This window comes from Rhinolophus sinicus, linkage group LG09 (assembly GCF_036562045.2).
Source record: "Rhinolophus sinicus isolate RSC01 linkage group LG09, ASM3656204v1, whole genome shotgun sequence".
Taxonomy (NCBI): domain Eukaryota; kingdom Metazoa; phylum Chordata; class Mammalia; order Chiroptera; family Rhinolophidae; genus Rhinolophus; species Rhinolophus sinicus.
The window spans coordinates 30,856,097-30,879,014 of record NC_133758.1 but is presented as its reverse complement, the minus strand read 5'-3'; the positions used below and the strand labels follow the sequence as shown (position 1 = coordinate 30,879,014).

Here is a 22,918-nt window from a genome sequence, read left to right as displayed (position 1 = left end):
GATTAGGAAGCAGAGAAATAAATCAAATACATATGAGGATTTAGAATATGAAAAGGATATCATCTGAAATTAGTCAGGGAGAGATGGACTATTCAATAAATTGTGTGGTAACAATTGAATAGCCACCTGGAAAGAAGAATGTTAGATCCACACTCTACATCAGGACAAATTCTAAATGGAACAATGACTTCGATGTGAAAATAAAGCAATAAAAGTACTAAAAGAAAATAGAAATTTCTTCTATAACCTGGAAGTAAGGAAGGCTTTTCTAACCATGATACAAAATGAAGAAACCATAGAAGAAACAATTGACAAAATTGACTATATAAAAATCAAAAAGTTCTGGATGGAAAAAAGCAAAAACACACAAAACACACAGAGAGAGAGAGAGAGAGAGAGAGAGAGAGAGAATAAATGAGGGAAAAATATTCACAAAAAACAATAAGAAAACATCAATATTTTATTTTTAAATGTATATAGTTATTCTTGGTAGCATTATTTATAACAACAAAAAATTGAAAATAACCTAAATGTGTATCAGTAGAAGGCTGACTGATTGAATATTATAGTTTAATTAGTTTTACATGGTAGAATATTATGCAGAAAAAGCTCTTTAAGTAAATAACATGGAAAGATCTCTAGGTATGTTATTAGTTTTAAAAAAAAGTAAAAACAGTATATAGTACACCACCTTTTGGGTTAAAAAAAGAAAATATATTTGACTTGCTTATATATGCCCAAAGGAACTCTAGAATGATACACAACAACCACTTATAATGGCTATCCAGAGAGTAGGCAGGTAGGTGGAACTGAGTAGATAAAGAAAATTTTTCATTTTATACCTACTTTTTAAAAACTTTCAAAAATTTATCTATTAAAAAACTTGGGTTTAAAACAACTTTCAAGCAGATTAGGAAAACATTATTTTATTCATTTTAACCTCTATTAAAAGGCATTCCACTCCTTTTTGGCCAGAACCGCCAAAATGACCAACACAAAAGGAAAGAGGAGAGGGGCTGGCTATATGCTCTCTAGGCCTTTTAGAAAACATGAATTTGTTCCTTTGGCTGCATACATGCAAATCTACAAGAAAGGTGATATTGTGGGCATCAAGGGGATGGGCACTTTTGAAAAAGGAATGCCCTACAAACGTTACCATGGCAAAACTGGAAGGGTCTACAATGTTACCCAGCATGCGTTTGGCATTGTTGTAAACAAACAAGTTAAGGGCAAGATTCTTGCTGAGAGACTGAATGTACACACTGAGCATATTAAGCACTCTAAGAGCCAAGACAGCTTCCTGAAATGGGTGAAGGAAAATGATCACAAAAAGAAGGAAGCCAAAGAGAAAGGTACCTGGGTTCAATTGAAACGCCAGCCTGCCCCACCCAGAGAGGCACACTTTGTGAGAACCAATGGAAAGGAGCCTGAACTGCTGGAACCCAATCCCTATGAATTCATGGCATGATAATTGCAAAACAAATTTAAAATAAATAAAAGACCTCTGTACTGTTAAAAAAAAAAAAAAAAGGCACCCAAGCAATTTTATTTAGACCAAAAATATTCTGGTAAACACCTTTCAATCAGAGCCTGGAAGTTTTAAAAGCTACAACGACCCCTGAGTCAAAATGCTACAAGATGACTTCCTAGTCAACAGTCTAAGAAATTAGTTAAAATTTACTTTAAGATAGGAACAATGGTCAAACATTTGGGCAAATTTTAAAGGCATTAACAACAGAATCTTATGGAATTCTGAGATCTAGAAATGCCATACTATTTTAAAGGCACATAAAATATAACACACACCAAAAAAAAGCAATGAAAGTGAGCAATTGGCAAGGGAGAGAATGTGGCTTTTACAGTAGGAGGGTAACTAGTAGAAAATATCACAGATCTACAGTTTATTACAGCAGTAACCTAAAACTTAAGAGAAATATTCCAACAGCTCCTCGTCTGTGTGTCTGAGTGAGTGTGAGAGTGTGTGTGTGTGTGTGTGTGCATTTATTTATTCACTTAATTATGTGCTTATTTACTTATTTGTTCATTTATTTATTTTATTCATTCATTCATTAATTCATTCATTCATTCCAGGCTGGCAACTTGCCCCCTCATTTCAAACAAAATAAATTTAAAAGTAGAAGGGATTTAATTCTCAAAATTTATAGACCTAAGAAATGAAAATCATTTTGAAAAAGCAGTCCATTACAGATCACTAACCTAAATTATAAGAGGGGGACAGCATGTTTACAGTATTGGTAAGTGATCGTGAAAAGCAAAAGTGATCATTCCTAAGACACTGAATATTAAACCAGAGAAATTATAAATATATACTTTCAGAGCCTCTAGTCATTTCTGTCTAAGCTTTAGTTATTATGTTAAATAATTTACATCTGAACTATGGACATAGTAAACAATTTTTCTAAATTTAAGTCTTTTTCTTTGGGAGAAAGAAGGAGGAAAATTCCTAATGAATAATGTACTTTCAACAGAAAGCTAGCAATATAAAACTGGAGTTTAAGTGTTTGTTATGGGAGACATAAATTTAAGTTTTATTTTCAGCTATAAACTAGTGTGCCTATTAAACAATATTTATATTAATCTGCTTTCTTTGTCTTTTATTTTCCATAATGCAGTGGGGTTTGGAGTTCCTCCTCCATGTTCCCAGAGTAATCTACATATACTATACCTTATTCTGCTCTAGAATTCTGTTGCTGTTTCTGGTCACCCTCTAGACAAGTTTCCAGAAAGCAGGACCCTGTGTCTTTTGGTCAATGTAGTAGTCACAGAACCAGCAGAGTGTTTGGCTCAGTAGTGCTTAATAAACATTGTTTATTTAATGAAATGTCAAAAACTTTAGGTGTTGTAGCACACACTTTATATATTAATGACATTTTAAATATCCAACTTTTTCATTTAGGCCAAAGTTATTTAGTTTTCATATATGCCACCACTTTTAAAAAGCAACGACAAATTTACAAGACTGAATAAGCATAAGAGAAAGTGAACCTTAAGAGTTTCACTGCAAAATTTTCCAAGCCTAATTTTCTTTCTATTTCTACAACTCAAATAATAGAGTTTTACTCTTTTACAGCATCTTTGTCTTCATGTAATTCTGTGGAAAGTATTGCAGACTATTTGGTTGCTTAAGCTGTTATATGATTTTTTCTTTATAATTCAAATATTTATAAATCCTTTAGATGTTGAAAAATCCAAATTTTCTGTGTTCAGAAAGTGTTAATGTTGCTGGGATTGAGAAATTATTCCGCTTGTTACCTCCACTGGGATCCTATGGCAGCTGCCTTGCTTTATCTGGTCAACAGATGGCAGCACGCTCCGGGGAAATATCTCAAGAACCTTGTCACTGTTTTTCCTTATAAGTATTCAGAACTGCCCAAGAACTGTTGAACTGTGGAATACAGGGTAAACAAAAATCTGTTTATTCTGTTGCTTCCAGCCAAACTATTTCCAAAGCAGTAGAGATCATTCTCTGGTTTCAACCATTTTACAGAGGTCTGGTGTCACCACTGTTGAGAATTACCACCTGCTTGTTAATTCACAACAGGTATAACACAACACAAATTAGCAAGGTTCCTGCCAAGCCAGAGAGGAGAGAGGTAAAGGAACAGGGAAACTTGGGGAAATAAATTGAAATACGCTTGAGTAATCTAGATCACCTCTCAAATGTACATTTGATAATCTTTCAGTCTAATATTAAATGATTAATATGTGAGATATTTTTACTATTTATAATACTAACCCTTTATAACAATATTATTAACAGATACTAACAATAATACAACTACAAAAAGTAGTCATTAAGGTCAATTAATTTACTCATTCTTTGTACAAGAAAATGCTTCAATAAAAATAGAGTTAATCCCATGGCATAGGTACTTCTGTTTAGACTGATATTCAACATCTTCATATATTGTATTATACCTATAGGATGTTACTAGCATGTAATCCTTTTACAGACTAATAAAATTATGGCAAAATGTTAGGCAAGTTGGATTTAAAAAATAATTACTTTGAGTTTATTGAATTTGTTTAGATTCAGTCATTAGCAGAATGCATTGATTGTGTTTTCCTAATTTTATTTTATTCTGCTATGTTGTCATGCTTACCTACACAAACTATTAATAGCATCTTTAATTTTAAAGCTTTATGAGATCTTGACATGCTCTCTATTTAAAGGGTTTCTCAGTTTCCTAAGAAACTGAGAAATCAGTCGCTATTTAAACAAAAAACTAACCTAATGCTACATGTTTAACTGCAAATAATTGACTTGACACTTGTTTAAAATGATATAGGGGAGTAGCCAGTAAACTTAGAAATGTGTCAAGTGTTAGTCAGATTATGACCCTGAATTTCAAATGAAACATGGAGACTTTTGTAGCATATCATGTTCTCATGCGCAGTCTCAGCTAAGACTCACTGTTGGCTCTGGCAGCACAGCACTGGAAGAAGTAGAATCACTTAACATCGCTCCAGGTCTACTCAAGTTCAGTGAGTTGGTGAATACAGGACTAATTGTTAGATCTTTCTGTACCCCAGTTGTATGCAACCAGTCTAGACATTTGTTAAATGTTTGTCAAAGTGATGACAACAGTGATGATATTAGTTTGGTTTTCCAAGAAACTGAATAAAGAAAATTTACCAGATGAAGAGCTAAATGGTAATAAAACAATGTTTTAAGGATAATTTCTAAAAATAAGTCCTTTTAATGTTAAAAAGAAATGAATGGTATGCTCAATAGTTTGCTAGGTCCAAGGAATACAACCATGAATAAGTCAAGAGGAGCAAATCCTAGCAGAGTTCTGCGTAGCTGAGGAAGGTTTCACAGGGAAAGTAACACATAAACTGGCCTTGAAAGAGGCTGAGGATTTCAACCAACAGCAAAAAAGTCCTTGAAGACAATAGTCAGAGCAAAGATAAGGAAGTAGAATAAAGTAGCGTGAGAAAAGTGGCACAACAGCTTTGGTGCTCGAGTACACAGGGGGATGATAGCTATGGGTCAGAAGGAGAAAGATGCTGAACAGCATGTAAGGGTGTGCACCTCATGTTCTGAGGATACAGCAAGGCGGCAAAGATATATAAATAGATGACTACATAATCAGATTCATATTAACACTCTGGCAGCAATCTGAAAGATGCACAGGAATAAGAGGGCAGATAGCAAGCAAGGAGATCAAAATATTACAAGAAAGACCAAAAAAAGGCCTGAATTGAAATAGTAGGGGAAAAAAGAAGACAAATTTGAGCTATTTTAGATGATGACTCCTAAAGACCAGAGTTTTAAAATGATTAATTTTTCCTGGTCTCTTACCCTGACCTTAAAATTTCTTAGTCATGACAGTGTGAGCCAAAAAAGACAAGCTAATGAAAACAATTATTCTATTATAATAATTCCATAATAATGATTTATTATTAATAAGATTAAAAATGGAGAAAGGTAGTCGAATCGGATTTGACTGTGTAAATGTTGAAGCACTGGTTGACTATCCAGGTTAGATGTTCACACACTTTGGAAATTAAGATTTGGGGCTTGGTAGATGTAATGTTGTGATATAATAAGAAATACATATTTGCTTGACTTGGAAAAGTCCCGAAAATAGACACTGTTCCCCAATAAAGTCCTGTTCCCCTTCCCCAATTAAAAAAACAAATTAAAAAAAAAAGAAATACGTATTTGATCTTCGTCCCCAGTTCTGGCACAGACTGAGCCCTTAAACTGTGAGGGTCTGCGCTAACTCTGGGTAGTTAACGTCAGAATTGAGTTAAATTGTAGGACCCTCAGTTGGTGTCTGCCAAAATCTGAAGGAGTGCTTGGTGTGGAAAACCCACACATTTGACGTCGAAAGTGTTATGGGTAGAGAAACAATTTTCTTTCAGTAAACAAGTCAGGAATGGAAATACAAATTTAAGGATCATTTATGTATGAGTGGCACTGCCTGAGAGGAGACACCTGCATGGAGAAGAGTGTTGATGATGATCTCAGCAGGAGACTATATAAGAAAGTAGGTAGTAGAGGAGCTAGATGGGTGAAGTATAGACAGAATTGTAGAAAAAAAATAGTGCTCTAGAAGCTAATTTTTTTTTTTTTAATGGATAGGCTGTCAACAGTGACTAATGCTAGAGTTCACAAAGGATAAGGGTTGAGAAGAGGACACTGGATTTAGCAACAAGGTCACTGTTTCAAAGGTTTCATTTCAGTGAAATGGTTAAGGGGAAACTGGGTTGTATCAGGTTGAGTAATAAATAAGAAGTGAGTATATTATCTCCATATTGTGAAAAATTCCAAATATTATGTTAGTATAAAAGTAAATTATAGCTTAAAATTTTTTCAATATATTCTCTTTCACAGGGGATGGTAATGGTGCAGCACATTTAGAGTGTACAAAATGTGATCACTCTGGCTTTTAAAGAGGCAAGCATCAGCTGTCTAAAATGTCACTGAAAAGAACACCTCATTTCCCCAACAACAATGTCCAAAACATAGTTTTGTTTTTGATGTTTGTTTTTTATAGTGTACTTAAAACATAAGAACAAAAAGTACAGAGAGTAGTAAACCACCACGCCCAGTGTGAAATAAATACAGAACCTATAAATCAAGAGCTAAAAACTGAGATACTCGGCGTGGCTGGTTAGCTCAGTTGGTTAGAGTCTGGTGCTAATAACACCAAGGGTGCCGGTTCGATCCCCGCCATGGGCCACCGTGAGCTGTGCCCTCCTTTAAAAAAATAATAAAAATAAATAAATAAAAACTGAGATACTCAAAAGTCTCAAAGAAAACAGTACCTTATTTTTAATACGTGGTCTGACAATTAAATTCGCGAACTCATCCAATGCCAGCACCTAGTCCACCCTTCAAAACAATTTTGGAAATTTTTTTCTGGAATGGCCATCAAAGCTGTCATCATATTACCCTTGATTTCCTGAATGTCATCCAAAGGTCTTCCTTTCAATATTTCCTTTATCTTCAGGTAAAGAAAGAAGCCTTTGGGGGCCAGATCGGGTGAGTAGGGAGGGTGTTCCAATAAGTTATTTGTTTACTGGCTAAAAACTCCCTCATAGACAGTGCCGTGTGAGCTGGTGCATTGTCGTGATGCAAAAGCATGAATTGTTGGTGAAAAGTTCAGGTCATTTTCATCTTTTTCACACAGCTTTTCAGCACTTCCAAATAGTAAATTTGGTTAACTGTTTGTCCAGTTGGTACAAATTCACAATGAATAATCCCTCTGATATCAAGAAAGGTTGGCAGCATAGGCTGGACTCTTGATTTGGACTGACGGAAATTTTTGGTCGTGGATTATTGGCTGACTTCCATTGTGTACTTTGACGTTTTGTTTCAGGGTCATATTGGTACACTCATGTTTCATCACCAGAGATAGCATGACCCAAAATATCATCTTGCCTCTCCAAAAGGTCTTGGCACACTTCGACTCTCCTTTGCTTTTGTTCATCGGTGAGCTCCTTTGGGACCATTTTTGCACACACCTTTCTCATGCCAAGATTTTCAGGTAAGATTTTCCTAACTGTTTCTCTATTTATGTTTACTTGGTCTGCTATGCTTCTCACAGTCAACCCATGATTTTGATGCACAATTTGATGAATTTTTGCAATGTTTTCGTCAGTTTGCTCATTACTGGCTGCCCTGACCTCTCTTCATCAGTGACACATTCTCTCCCCTCAGAAAAACATTTAATCCATTTTACACTGCCATTTTCTTCATGGCATTATCCCCATAAACTTGGACTAACATGGCCCTAATTTCACGTCTACTCTTGCCAAATTTAACAAGAAATTTAATGTTTGCTCATTGCTCTAATTCAAGTTCAGACATTCTTGTGACGGCACACAGAAACATGCAACAATAATGAACGCCACTCAGCAAGACACCACCACACGTCGACATGAACACAGCTGTGAGACACTGATACACCAAGGTTATGAAACCTCACCAAGCTGTTTGTACAGTGCTGCCAACATAAGCACACGGTGGCAAGTTCGCAAACTTAATTGTCAGACCTCGTATATTTTTTTTCAGAATTAAATTAAATGGAATTCCTATATTATTCTTAATTCTAGTGTTCTTTAATTCATCTGCTGAAAACAACAAAAAAATTAGAGTTACCCCTCTCACTTTGACCCTAGAAGTAGATAGGACATAGCTCATGAACCCCAGTGCAAACTATTGTCAAATAATTTTTGGTATCCCCTGACGAGAGAACAACAAAACCATTTTCAAAGGTAAATTTGTCCTCTTACATATCAATAAAGTGAAACCACCAACAAAGTGAAAATATTCCTGTGTTTGACCCTATCTTCCTGGGGGGAAGAGAATGCTAAAATACAGCTGCCATAATTTCCTTTCCAAAGGGCAATTTTGAAGGGATTTGTCAAAACAACTTATTAGGCTTGGCAACTAGCCAATCAGACAAATACAGAAACCAAAAACCCAAGGAAACTAAAATCTGGTCATATTTGCTTTTCTGTGGTCAAGTGGCTGAATTTCTCATTTAAAGGTAAAATCCCTTAGACATCTTCGCCACCACCAAACCCACCACTTTTTTTTTATTCTAAATGATTTCACTTAATATGAACATCAGGCCTCTGGGCATTTGAGGTTTTCCCTCTTCAACATGAGAGCTATGCTTATTTTTGTTTGTTTGTTTAAATAGTTCATTCAAGTCACTCAGGGAGGCATCTTAAAGCAGGAATCTCAATAAACTATAACGTCTATAAGCACAAAAACAAGAGAGGTTTTTTTTGTCAGTTTTAGTCTCTGCTGTATGCCCAGCACCTAAATAGTCCTGATACATGTGGATATCTGACATAATTGTTTAAAGAATGGATCAGAATCCACATCTGTCAGATTCTGAAGTCTACACTCTATTTACTACATCACAGTTTCCCAAACTAATTTGATAATAAGAATCATTTGAGGATACTTGTCAAAAAAGAAATTCTTAGAACCTTTCTTAGGTGTTCTGATTGAAGCACTAGAAATGTGTTCTTAATAGATCCTAAATCATTCTTACCATCAGGCAAATCCAGACCCACAGAAATGTTCCTTCTTCCAGCCTCCTTACTCTCCTCACCAACTCAATGCCTCCTCCCCCAAATACCAACAATATACATTCACTGAGCACTGTACTAAGTGTATTAATTCACTTGATGTTCAGAACAACCTTGTGAGTTAGGTACTATAGCTATCCTCATTTTTCAGAAAATTTAACACAAGCTCACAGAGTTAATTATTGAGAGAGCAGTGATTTGAAACCAGTCTTGCTCCAAAACCTGAACTTGTAGCCATCATATTACTCTGTCCATATCCACTTGTCCCATTTTTCCTCAAAGTGCTGACACCAAATGTTCCCTTTGGGTACTCATTTCCACTCCTGATAATGAAATACAACTTGTACTCTGCACACATGATCACAAATTTCAAACTGATAGATTACATAAATAAAAGAAGTTCCACCAAAAGATATTCAATTGAATCTTTTTAATATAACCAAAAGAAGTAGCCATTTATAAGGAATGTGCTAGTACCTGCACAGTATAATCCCAGTTATAAAAACATAATATGAAATAATGAATTTTTAAAAGCAATACAAATCCAGAAAAGGTAAACAAATTGGGTTACACAAAAAATATTTAAAATAAAAATATATTTGGCATTCAGGAGGGCTGAAGGTAACATTGCGCAGTGTATAAATTAGTCAGTCATTTACCACCATGCTGCCTAACAAGATTAAAAGAAATTACTTTCTCATTAGGCACCATCAAACAAAAACACACTGAGTATTCAATAAATTCACTGTTCTGTAAAAAATTCAATTGAAACTTAAATCTTCTAGATTGCTACAACAAAAGAATTTTGATAGATAATACAAGCTCAAGGCAACCAAATTAGATGTTTAAACATATACAGTTTACCACAAATAATACATGTAATGAAATGAGGTGAGTGTCTTTTCTTTTACCATTCAAGTCTTACAGTCTTTTTTAAAAAGCTTTCTCTCCAGACTCTCATGTTTCCTGCCCACAAAACCATTAGAAAAAGTTTTACTCAGCTTTTTTTTATTAGTTTCATGTACACAGAACAATATAGTGATCAGACATTTACATAACTCACAAAGTGTTAACCCCAACAAGTCTACTACCCACCCAACACTCTACATAGTTATTAGAAACTATATTCCCCATGCTGTACTACACATCCCTGTGACTATTTTTTTAATTATAGTTGACATTCAGTATCATTTTACATTAGTTTCAGGTGTACAGTGTAGTGGTTAGACATTATATAACTTATGAAATGATCCCCTCAGAAGGTCTACTACCCATCTGATACTATGCATAATTTTTATAATACTGTGACTCACTTTCCTGTAACTATCAATTTGTACTTCTTAATCCCTTCACCTTTCTCACCCAACCCCTCAACCCTCCCTCCCACCTAGTAACCATCAGTTTGTTCTCTGTATCTATGGGTCTGTTTCTGTTTTTTTGTTTGTTTGTTTGTTCATTTATTTTGTTCTTTGCATTCCATGCATAAGTGAGATCATGTGGTATTTGTCTTTCTCAGTCTGACTTATTTTGCTAAGCCCAATACATTGTAGGTCAGTCTTACTCAGCTTCTTTAGCTGAGTTGTTCTTTTCATTATTCATAGTCCATGCATTGAGAAAGGTATTGCCTGTTCCGTAATCTTAGAATGTATCTGTTGAATCACACCTGAAACAAAACAGAATCCTAGTGAAAGATCTTTCTAAAGTGGCTGACAGTATTAAGTGCTAGGACGGGATTTGTCGTTGTGGTTAACCTAAAAAGGGAGGGGAAGAGTGAAAGAATAATAAGAGCCTACCTGTAGCTTTAACTCTGTTCTAGGATTGATAAATGCAAGAATGCACTTCATGCGCAACCTCAAGGGCTTTCTTTGACGTTGAAGCAAAGAGAAACAACTTCTTAATAAATAAGTCCTGTGTCTATTGTCTTAGATACCACAAATACGCATTGTCTCATTCTCTTAATACATCTATTATCTGTCTCTAAAAAATTCAAAGCTAAATTTGTGACATCATGGTAATAGTAATGGAATACTGTAATAACTATTCTTGATATTCTGTAATTGATGATTTGGCATCTTGAAGTCACTGGGCCATGCTAATGGCCCAGGCTTTTGTTTTTGTTTGTTTGTTTTTTTAACAAACACACCACTATTAGGCACTTGGAAATCTATCACAAACCCTCCAACCACAAGCTTCAACTGTGTTTCGCTTCCTGCTCAATAGGGGACATCCCCATCTACTTACTTCCTGGCACTATAATAAAAGGTTTAGGCCCGTGTGCTATCTCTTTCTCCTTGAGTGAGACCACGTGACCCTGTGTGGCATACAATGCCTCCCACCGTCTGGGGAACTTCTTTCAAAGGCAGTTATCTCTGTGTCTGTCATCTTATTATACCTAATTTTAAAAAATTCCAGGTTAAGATAAATAGTCTAAGCATATTATTCAAAATTTTCCTTTCTCAACACTCCACTTCTTTGAATCCTTCAATACTATCACTAGTTTTAGCACTGCTGAAAGGTAAACTGAGGTACATGAAAATTTTGAAGAGTTTATTTGAGCAAACATCTAGGGGAATCAGGCAGCACTAAACTGAAAATGGCTGCAGGCACTCTACCAGCTGGAAGGAGCTCAGAGAAAGGCTTCATAGCGCAGAGCAAGGGAATTCTTTGATTGACTGTAGCTTAAGTTGTTGCCTTATTTGAGAAAGCCCAGTTGGCTATTTGTGATGAGTTGTTCTTAAATTTCGACTTCCTAACCTTGAAGCATTTACAGATATCAACTGTGGCTTAGGTTTGGTTTGCTTAGCAGGCTGCTAAAACATTAGAACCACCACCGTCTAATGGCCACTTTTTAAAATTAAGAGCACCAGTATTCTCTCTCGTATATAGGTATGCTAGGCCATATTGGAGAAGCAACCAAGGAAAAACAAAAGCCCTGCTTTTCTGGAATTTATACTCTAGAAATTATAAGTGGTAAATGAAGTGAGGAAGCCTATCTTTTATTTAAGTTGATTTCCTCACTTTTCTTATTAGTGTTTAACATATACTAACGTTCACTAACATTTGCTGAGTAAGGGAACGACCCATTTCCCTTAAGCAACAGAAGTCATTTTCTCTAACCTTACCTCCACACATCTAGCTATGTGGGATAATAGTAAAAACTTAAACAATAAGGACATTTAGTAAGGTTTTCCATTCCTGCAGTTGAAAGTATTCCTTCTCTCTTTCGACAGTTCCACTCCTAAGTAGTAGGCTTCTCAATATAACAAAAGGTGTGGTAGATTGGTGTCACACAGGGTGTCCGGCGGGGTCTCAACTCCCGCTCATGGTGAGCTCAGGACATGGTGAGGCCAAAAAGGAACACCTGCGGAGCCATAGATAGGGGAGTCATACCACTATCGTCTCAGTGGCAGCTGGGTTGGAAACACAGGAAGCAGGAGCCACACTGTCCGCAACCTGCCATTCACTTCTTTCTGCCAACCAACCCCACTTGCTAGCTGCAATCCACCGTGCTCACTACAATCTGCTCTTGCTAGCTCAGCCACCATCTTCTTGCTAGCCCTCATTTGCTGCTAGCATAGCCACAGCAGTTATATTAGTGGCCAATGGCTCACTGGTTACAGTTGATGGCCAACTAGCCACAGCTGATGGCCATCCAATCACAGTTGATGGCCATTTACTACCTGAGCCAGCACACCTTTCCACGTGAGGCCGAGAGCCTGGAAACTGCACTCCTGGCTCTGTCCCCACAATTGGATACAAAGATAACTGCCAAAATTTTCTATGTTCAAGTTGCTCCTATTAAAAAATGGAGGAGAATCTAGTCCTTCTGCCAATAGAACGCAGCAGAGTAATACAATGCCAATTCCAGACCTAGGCCTTAAAACAACTAGCATCTTCCCCTTCTTCACTGTGGGGACAGTCCCAGAGAGCAGTTTCCAGGCTCTTGGCCTCACATGGAAAGGTGCTGGCTCAGGTAGTAGATGGCCGTCAGCTGTGGCTAGTTGACCATCAGCTGTAACTAGTTAGCCAATTAGCCACTGATATAACTGCCGCGGTTGCGTTGGTTAGTCCGTCGGTTGGCAGGCAGAAAAGCGGACAGCAGGTTGCAGGTCGTGTGACTCCAGCCTCCAGTGAGACTATGGTGGTATGACTCCCCTACCTATGGCTCCGTGGGTGTTTTGGCCTCACCATATCCTGCGTTTTTATGTGGGGAGCGGGACTAGAGGCCCCACAGGCCCCCTCGCACAACATTCACTTTCTTGGAAGCCAGCCACCATGTAAGAACGTTTAGGCTAAATTCCTGAATGATGAGAGATCACATGGAGAGAGGCCTTATGGAAGGGAATCAAGTAATTCCAGCCAAAAGGCGGCACCAAGGCCACAGCAATGGGAGTGAAACCACACGAGCTAACACCTCATAAAGCAGACAGTAGCCATCTCTACTAAGCCCTGCCTGAATTCCTGACCACAGAATCAGAAACAATAAAAGACCTGCTGTTTTCAGTTACAATTTGGTCAGTATGTAGTAATAGATAACTGAAACACAAGGTAATAATATTTCTCTTGCTATGTAAAATTGCTATCGTCATTTCAAATGTTTAAGAACTATTTAATGTCACTAATAGCCCTGCATGCTACTGAATTTTTTCCCAAATATGTGTATTTTAATTGTCTTAGCTCACAAAGGGGAATTTGTACCAACATTTCAAAAATAATGAAATGCAAATAAAAGGGAAATGTTTGTAACATGAGAATTGATATCTTTAGCAAGTAAAAAACTCAAAAATATGAAAGAAAAAAATAATTGAGTGACACCTCAATTATTAAAATGGGAAAAGCCATTTCTTTGAAGAACCAAAATGGTCAATAAACACGATTGGGAAATACCTTAACCTCAAGCTAACTAGCGTTAACCATGACAGATCATTTTCCACCTACTAAATGGCCACACACAAATTTAAACACTAATACTGTTCATGCCAGCTTAGGTTCCAGGGGGAAATAGGAAAACCCTAATTTAGAGGGGCAGAGTCTGGGGGACCACAGTGTCCTTGAACTATGGGGACTTTGGCGTCTCTGATCATAGGCGGCTTGACTTTGGACAGTGTCTATAGCTGTGACATGGGAATAATATAGCACTTCACGGAGCTGTGGCACGAAAGAGCAATATTCGTAGTTGTTCCTTTTTGTTCAGCCTGTTTATCCACGTGTTTACTTTTGTCAGAGATACTGGAAATACATGAAAACAGGAGTACTTTTCTAAAACACTGTAGGTGGAAGGAATCATGAGTGACGAGGCACCAGGTATGGTGGGTGGCGGTGGAAGAAGGGCAGGGGAGGAGGGGGCGAAGGCTGGGAGCGGTGACCTCCTGGGAGGGGCGGCCTCTCAGAAGGACCCCACCTCTCAGCGTACCCCCGCCGCGACTTCAAGCTCCGCGGGGTCAGCGACCCGAGAGGGAGGCAATGGGATCAGTAGGAGCCACGGCGCTGATTGGCTGCCTGTGAGCACGGGGCGGGGCGGACGGAGGCCCCGGAGTAATCAAGAGCGGAAAGCCGCGGGCGTGCACTTCCGGTCTTTGTGGCTCGCGGTTCTGGATCGGTGGTTTGCTCCCCGGCCTCTTCTGGGCTTCGCGGTGAGGGATGCGGGCCCCGAGGCGGAGGGAGGGCGGGGAGCGTGTGCGACCCGCGCGACGGGCGCCGGGTGGAAGAGCCCCTCTCCTCGGCCTGCCCACCCCCGGGTGGCGGCCCCTTCTCCGGACGGCGTCTGTGTGTGTCCTGAGGTCGCAGAGGAGGCCAGCATTCAAGCCCCTGCTTTCCAGCGGAAAGGGCAGTTATTCACCAACCCCCCCTCATTTTGCAAATTCTGTGGTTTAATCGGGATATAAAAATAGAAAGCCTAGTGCGGCCGAGCCTGTTAATAAACCAGATTTGTAGTCTGAATAGTCTAATCTCTAAAGTTAATGGTAGTGTTAGGGTTAAATTTTATTGATCAACAGAAATTCAAGGGCACATACCCTCCTATCAATAGTCCCCCGTCCTACAATCAGATCATGTTTGATCTGTATCATAACATTTAATACATATTGTTGCCATATTTCACTTTTTTAAAATGTTTATCGCAGTATAGTCTAAGCTTTTTGAGAGCTGAAATTGATCTTTTCGCTTCTTTTGTGTGTCTGCTGTCTGACATGTTTTTGAGCACATGGTACGCATATAACAAATACTTCTTGGTTAATTCCTCAGTAGGCTCATTTTTTTAAGGAGCAAAAACCTTTGTATCCTAATACCCTGCTCACGATAGAGCCCCACAGTAAGCGCCTTAGTGTTTGTTGAAGAAATTAAATGAATACCAAAATTGATCAAATGGCAAATATCCAATAGTATTTTACTTAAATCAACTCATGTTTGACATGTATTTTAAAAAATATATTATTACTACCTTAAATGAAGATCAACATTTTTTGCCATAGCTAGGTCACTAAAAATAAATTTTTAAAAATCAGCATCATTAAATCCTAGCTAGATATTGGTACCGTTGAAAATCTGAGGCTTATCAGTTTATTAAAAAGGAAGTTCTGCAAGTTTTACAGACACGTTAAAGACAGATTTTTCTCTTTGATGAATCAGGATTGAAAGATAATTAAATTAAGTTCCTCAGTATGTGAGTCATGTTAATGTTGCATTCTTTTGCTTGCAAAATAATTTCTTTCAGCATTTGCATTAGGAACTCTACAAAATAGGAGACACTGAATGACATGAGTGATTTTTAGTTTGTCACATGATGATTATAGTCTCAAGCCTGTTCCCTTTCAATGTATTACTCAGATGACTGACATATGTCATTATTAGCGCTTTGAGATTTATTTCACTGCTAGAAGTTAACAATGCTTTTGTATCCTTCAGGAAAGAAAAGATTACTCAAAGAAACTGAAGGACAATACCCGGTCATAGTGAGCTTTTTGATAAGCTGTTTCAGCCCAGAATGGCTGTGGAAAACAGAGCAGTTTCAACCCTGGTACTTCAGAATCCTGAGGAACAAGAACTGATACTAGTGAAAGTAGAAGAAAGCCTTTCCTGGGGTCAGAAATTAAAGCAAAATGGGAGTACCCGATCCTGCCAAGAATTGTTTCGCCAGCAATTCAGAAAGTTTTGCTACCAGGAGACCCCTGGGCCCCGGGAGGCCCTGAGCCGACTCCAAGAGCTTTGCTATCAGTGGCTCATGCCAGAGATGCACACGAAGGAGCAGATCCTGGAGCTGCTGGTGCTGGAGCAGTTCCTGAGCATCCTGCCTGAGGAGCTGCAGATCTGGGTTCAGCAACATAGTCCCAAAAGCGGCGAGGAAGCTGTGACTCTGTTGGAGGATTTGGAGAGGGAATTTGATGATCCAGGGCAGCAGGTGGGAACGGGGAGATGCAATATGTTGTGGGAAAAGGAATTTATAAACTGGAGTGTGTGGCATCATCATCACAATAGGGTGAAAATTTGTGTCTACTGAACCATAACCCTGAAGTGACTACTAGGGCCATCGCCCGTCGCTATCCTTAAATAGTTCTTTTTTGCCTAGCCCTGCAGATCTCTTTGTTGACCTCAGATTTTAACTAAGCATTTTCCCTAGGGATTTGCTCGCAAAGCTAACCGTATTTTACTGATTTCAGGTCCCAGCTAGTCCACAAGGACCAGCAGTACCATGGAAGGATATGACAGGTCTTGGAGCATCCCAAGAGTTAAACATCCAATTCCAACCTTTAAAGAAACAGCTGAAACCCTGGGAACCTTGCATTTCCTCCCAGAGCGGTAAGAAATAGAAACCTACCTGGCAACTCTTATCAGTTAGGACTCTGGTTTTGAGGATACAGAATTAATTGTTTTACAAACATGCCATGTATAAGCCTCACCTTTATTTCTCTAGACCAGGGTGCTCACTTTGGCAGCTTTGTATTTGGCAACCCTCACAAATTGCAGTCAGGCCTCCTTGTGTCAGTTTCCCTGCCATTTATTCACTTATTCCTTCATTATATAAATAGGGTACTGATACATGTCTGGTACAATGATAGGCACTGGGTCTTTATCTTCAAGGAACTTTCAGGGCTAGGTGGGGTTGTGGACAAGCAAAAAGGCAATGGCAGTATAGCGCAGTAAATTATAGAATAAAAGTGGGCACTGGGTACTATGGAGGCACATACAAAGGTACCTAACCCAACCTTAGAGGTTCAAGGAATACTTGAAGGAAGAGACATCTAAGCTAATACTTGAACTGTGACTAGGAAAAAGCTAGGTAAATAGGTGGAAGGAGGTGTATCCTAAGCTAAAGTGTTTTTCCACACTTTCTCAACACTTCTGACACCGGATGTATGGGGTTTTCCCTCACATTAAGCAGTTCTGACACTAACTACCCAGAATTAGCTCAGACCCCATAGGTTAAGGTCTCAGCCCCATAAGACTGGCCCTCTACTTCATATGCCAGCTGCATGTGGTCAGTCCCCAGGATGTCCACACTTCTGATTTGCTGCACTTTAGCGATTCCACACCCCCTCCTCGGGTTTCATAATATGCTATAATGATTCACAGAACTCAGGGAAACACCTTATTTACTATTATTGGTTTATTATAAAGGATACAAATGAACAGCAGTACATAGGGTGAGGTCCAAAAGGGTATTGAATGCAGGAGCTTCTGTTGCTGTAGAGTTTGAAGTGTGCCACCCTCCTTACACTTGAATGCATTCACCATCCTGGGAGCTCTCTGAACCCCTTTAAGGTTTTTACGGAGGTTTCATTACTGGGTTTGATTGATTAAATCAGTGGCTGTTGGTGATTAGTTAACTCAATCTCCAGCCCTTCTCCCTGGAGGTCAGAGGGTGGGGCTGAAAGTTCCAGCCCTATCACTTGGTTGGTTCCTTTGTCAAACAGCCCCTCCCTCCAAGAGTCAGTTCATTAGCATAAACCCAGGTGTGGTTGGTAGGAGCTTACTATGAATAACGAAAGACACTCCTCTCACCTCTACCACTTAGGAAATTTCAAGGATTTTAAAAGCTCTGTGCCAGGAACTGGGGATGAAGACCAAATACCAGGGGTGCCAAAAAAATGTATACAAATGACTTATATTCATCTTTTGTTATCGGTATGTATTGAGTATTACAATTTTAATATAGTTTTTTTCCTTTCTTAAAATGTGGATACATTTTTTTGGCACCCTCTGTATGTCTTTCCTATATTACAATATCACACAAGCAAAGGCCACAAAGTTATGAAGGTGAGAGAATACAACCCATTCTGGGAACAAGGTAATTCAATTAACTTGAATAAAGAATTCATAAGAGAGAGGTGGTAAGAGAAACTATGGAGGAAAATGGGACCCAGATTGTGAAAACTTGTATGTCATCCTAATTAGTTTGTACAGTACAGTGGGGTACAGTTGAAGGGTTTTGGACAAGGGAGTGACATGATTGGATATGCATTTTAGAATTTAGTTGCAGAGTGGAGAATACATTTGAGGAAGGCAAGAGTAGGGCGTTTTTAGAGACTTGTACTCCAGCTGGCCACAGTGAATAAATCAAGATGTAGTATGGTGAGAGGCAGGGAAAATCAACGCTGACTCCTGCTGATCAGCATTTAAATTGCATTACAGTAGCTGGTCATTATTAAAAGTGGAGCATGTGGAGAGGAGTTGAGAATGATACTCAGGTTTCAGTCTTGAACACCTTGAATAATGGTAGTGCTATTCATATAAATGGAAAATATAAAGGAAAAAAATACATCTAATGATTTACTTTGGGACATTTTCGTACTTGTGAAATATTCACAAGTAATATGCCCAGTTAGCACTGGATCATTGGATCTGGGAGTCTAGAGCTTAACAATGAGAACTGGAATAGAATTGGGGATTTTTTATTTTATTTTATTTTTTATATTGGGGAACAGTGTGTTTTTCCAGGACCCATCAGCTCCATGTCAAGTTGTCGTTTTCAGTCTAGTTGTCGGGGGCGCAGCTCAGGTCGAGGTCAAGTCATTGTCTTCAATTTAGTTGTAGGGCACAGCTCACTGGCCCAGGGAATCGAACCTGCGACCTTGGTGTTACGAGCACTGTGCTCTAACCACTGAGCCAACTGGCCTCCCCAAATTGGGGATCTCACTAGCTTATAACGTAAGTATGTTAGTAATTGATGCCTAAGAGGTAGACAGTTTATAGAGTGCGGATACATGACAGCCCAGAACAGAATCTGAAAGAAGTCATGTTTGAGTGATTGGTCTTGAATCTAAGAAGGAACAGCTACAGCAGTCAGGCTAATATAGCTGGAAAAGAATGTTTCTAGAAGGAAGGTGGTGTCTCCAGTGTCAATGCTCCAGAGAGGCCAATTAAGTAAAATCCAGAAAGTATCCATTAGATGAAGCAGCTATGAAGTTGGTGACCTTGGGAGAGAATAGCGTAGGTGTGGGGAAGGGGCACGGGTTGGGCAGAAACCAGATTGCAGAATGAAGATGAGTACTGACAACCCTTTCAAGAAGCTTTACTCTGAATGGGAATGAGGTTGTATGAGGGAGATGAGTAGGCAAGGAGCTTGATTTAAAAAGATGAGAGACTTGAGCTTATTTAAATGCTGATGAACAGGAAGGAGTCAGGGGAGAAAGAAGTTAAAAATAATAGGAAAGGAATAGTAGGTCATTGATCAGTTGAAATCTCAGAGGAGGCAGGAAGGGGTAAACTGCAAAGTATAGATGTACGTAGGCCTTCGTATTAGAAAGGAGAAGGGACCCTGAAGAAAAGATACATGTGGACAGTGACATCTTGTGGGTAGAAGCATCTGTTTTCTCTAACATAAAAAGTGAGCATTGAGAGTGACTGGAGAATAAAAAACCTGCTTTTTGCTGTTTTTTCAGATTGCGAGAACAGTGACTCAGTGACAAAGAAGGACATTTCCGGAGAAAAATCAGAAGGACTTCCCCAGGAACCTTCATTCAGAGGAGTCAGTGAACACAAAAGCAGTTCAGAGTGGCAGCAAGGAAGTGCTGCAGAGGGGAAATTAGGAGGATCCCCTCCCCAAGGAGGCAATTTTAGTCAAGTCATCTTCACACACAAATCTCTAGGGAAGACAGATCATCATGAGCCTCAGAGAAGCTTGATTCTAAGTACAAACTCTATAACATATCAGAAAGTTCCTAGAGAAGAGAGACCTTATAGATGTGACGTATGTGGGCACAACTTCAAACAGCATTCCTCTCTTACACAACATCAGAGAATCCATACCGGAGAAAAGCCTTATAAATGTAACCAGTGCGGGAAGGCCTTTAGTTTAAGGTCTTATCTTATTATTCATCAGAGAATTCATAGTGGTGAGAAAGCATATGAATGTAGTGAATGTGGGAAAGCCTTCAATCAGAGCTCTGCCCTCATTAGACATCGGAAAATTCATACCGGTGAGAAAGCTTGTAAGTGTAATGAATGTGGCAAAGCATTCAGTCAGAGTTCGTATCTCATTATCCATCAAAGAATTCACACTGGTGAGAAACCCTATGAGTGTAATGAGTGTGGGAAAACCTTTAGCCAAAGCTCAAAGCTTATTAGACACCAGCGAATTCATACAGGAGAGAGACCTTATGAGTGCAACGAATGTGGAAAAGCTTTCAGGCAGAGCTCAGAGCTGATAACCCATCAGAGAATACACAGTGGAGAGAAGCCCTATGAATGTAATGAGTGTGGAAAAGCCTTCAGTTTGAGCTCAAACCTCATCAGACATCAGAGAATTCATAGTGGAGAGGAACCTTATCAGTGTAATGAGTGTGGCAAAACGTTCAAAAGGAGCTCAGCCCTTGTTCAGCATCAAAGAATCCATTCTGGGGATGAAGCTTATATATGTAATGACTGTGGGAAGGCTTTCAGGCACAGATCGGTCCTGATGCGCCATCAGAGAGTCCACACTGTGAAGTAACTTGTGAATACAATGAATATTGTAAATGCTTCAGTCAGATTTGTATCTTTGTTAGTCAAAAGGGTTTACTTTGGAGCGAGCAAGACTCCTTGAAGGTTGTCAACTACTAGGTCTGCAGTCAGTCTAACTTTATGCAGCACTTTGCCTGTGCTCGTGCGAGTTGTTCTTCGAAAGCTTTCCCTGTGACTAGTCAGAACAGCAGATGGAAGAACCGTTGCCTCCAGCTTTTCTCTCACCATTAGGAATACTCAGGAAATACGGAAACATGGGACTGTAACTGAAACCTCATTTTCCATGAGAATGTCATGAAGAGGGTTGAGCAACCCAGGCTCTGACGCTGCATCTAATGGCTGGTATGCCAGGTTTGGGGGATGGTGTGGACAGGACGAGGGACGTTTTGTCTGAGGAATTCAAGAATTTTACTGATCAATTAACAGTGACAAGCCAGCAAGACAGATGTGGAAATGGTTTCATCAGTGATTGAATTGAGCCCAGGGCAGGCCAGAAATGAGATAGAAAAATACAAATTAACTTATCCAACAGTTACTTTTTTGATTGCCTGCTTTGTGCCAAAAACTAGGGATACAATGGAAAAATAAAGACAATCTTACAGGTTAAAGGACAGGGCAAACAGGCAGTGACCCCGGTATGGTCAATGATATGTGACATTAAGGAGTACCTGACCCAACCCTGGGTGAGAAGGATGAGTGGGAGGTAGGCCGGCCAGGGAACACCATTCCCAGTAGAGGGAACAATAGACAACGGCCAGGAAGAAAGTCTGGCACATCTGAGAAAAGGCCACTTCGTGGGGAGCATTCCTTCAGAAGCATAGAGTACCTTCTGAAGTGGAATCATGTCTGAGAAGCGTGGATGTAGCCAGAATCTCAAGCAGTGCCTATAGTAAAATACTAGCCAGTGGAGCGGTTTCTGATAATAGACAAAACCTGGAGTCCTTGGACCATCGGGTGGTGAGGCATTTTGTCTTGGTCTGGCGTCACCCCTTGGAGAGGGTTAATACGTAGTCTTCTTGCCCACCCTGTAGGCTAGGCTAAGACCTTCCGTGGGGATAGGGGGTCAGAAGGAGCCCAGCCTAGAGATTAGGAGTGTTTGAGTTCTAAATCTCCCTCTCCCAGACAGGACTGGTTCTTAAGACAATCAGAACAGCTGTCAGCTTGCTCCTAACTCCCAAGTCTCCGGGTCAGAAGTTGCTGTGGTTTCTGGGGCTGTATCCCAATGTTCTAGTGCACCCCTCAGGCTCAGGTGCTAAAAAATATTTGTCAGTTGCTTGGTCTGTAACTTATTCAGGCATTTCGTACATATTCAGTTTTGTCTCTTATCAGCAGTATTTCATAATCTTGTGAATTTTGTTAAAGACAGTGCTAAAGGGAAGTGACAACAGAAGTAACAGTCACGGTCCATCCAGAGACTTCTGCCTTCTGAGGGATCCAGCAGAAAAAGTATCCCTAGACTAGCGTCTCAGTGCAACGTGGAAAGGTGTATAGATAGGCTAGTCAACAACAGAAAAACGTTACTCAAACTACCTAATAGGTCAGAATTACAACACACCAGCAATACAAATCTATGGGAATCTAGAATCCTGTGCATAGGCAAAGAGCTTTCATAAGGATAGAGAAGTAGCACTTCTGCTGGGCATACACAGATAGGTATGTACTACCCAGTAAGAAGGGCAGGAGGGCTAAATGCCTATGTAACAAAAATAAATGGTTAGAGCTATTCAACTTTTACTTTCCTCTTCCACAAAGACCCAAACTAAAAAGGGTAGGACAAATATTAAGTAGGAATTGATATATGGTACAAAAGGGAGATATTCTTTAGAGAATTCTTAAATGGTAAGAATCTTAATAGGTACTTATTAGGGCTTGTATGTATGTATTATTTCTCAGACAGCCCATA

The 22,918-nt window shown here is 39.3% G+C and overlaps 1 protein-coding gene and 1 pseudogene across 1 annotated transcript in view; both read left to right on the top strand.

Annotated features, from left to right (window-relative positions):
• The first annotated feature begins 985 nt into the window (after positions 1-985).
• On the top strand, positions 986-1,468 carry LOC109452099 (large ribosomal subunit protein eL21; annotated as a pseudogene).
• Positions 1,469-14,602: 13,134 nt separating this feature from the next.
• The window catches only part of ZNF397 (zinc finger protein 397), a 35,582-nt gene continuing 27,266 nt past the window's right edge, over positions 14,603-22,918 (top strand). Inside the window, exons 1-4 of the mRNA XM_074340134.1 lie at positions 14,603-14,711; positions 15,982-16,474; positions 16,734-16,872; positions 19,956-20,865. Of these exons, the coding sequence (XP_074196235.1) occupies positions 16,061-16,474; positions 16,734-16,872; positions 19,956-20,865 (1,463 nt within the window). The 5' untranslated portion in view covers positions 14,603-14,711; positions 15,982-16,060. The remainder of the gene's footprint in view (positions 14,712-15,981; positions 16,475-16,733; positions 16,873-19,955; positions 20,866-22,918) is intronic.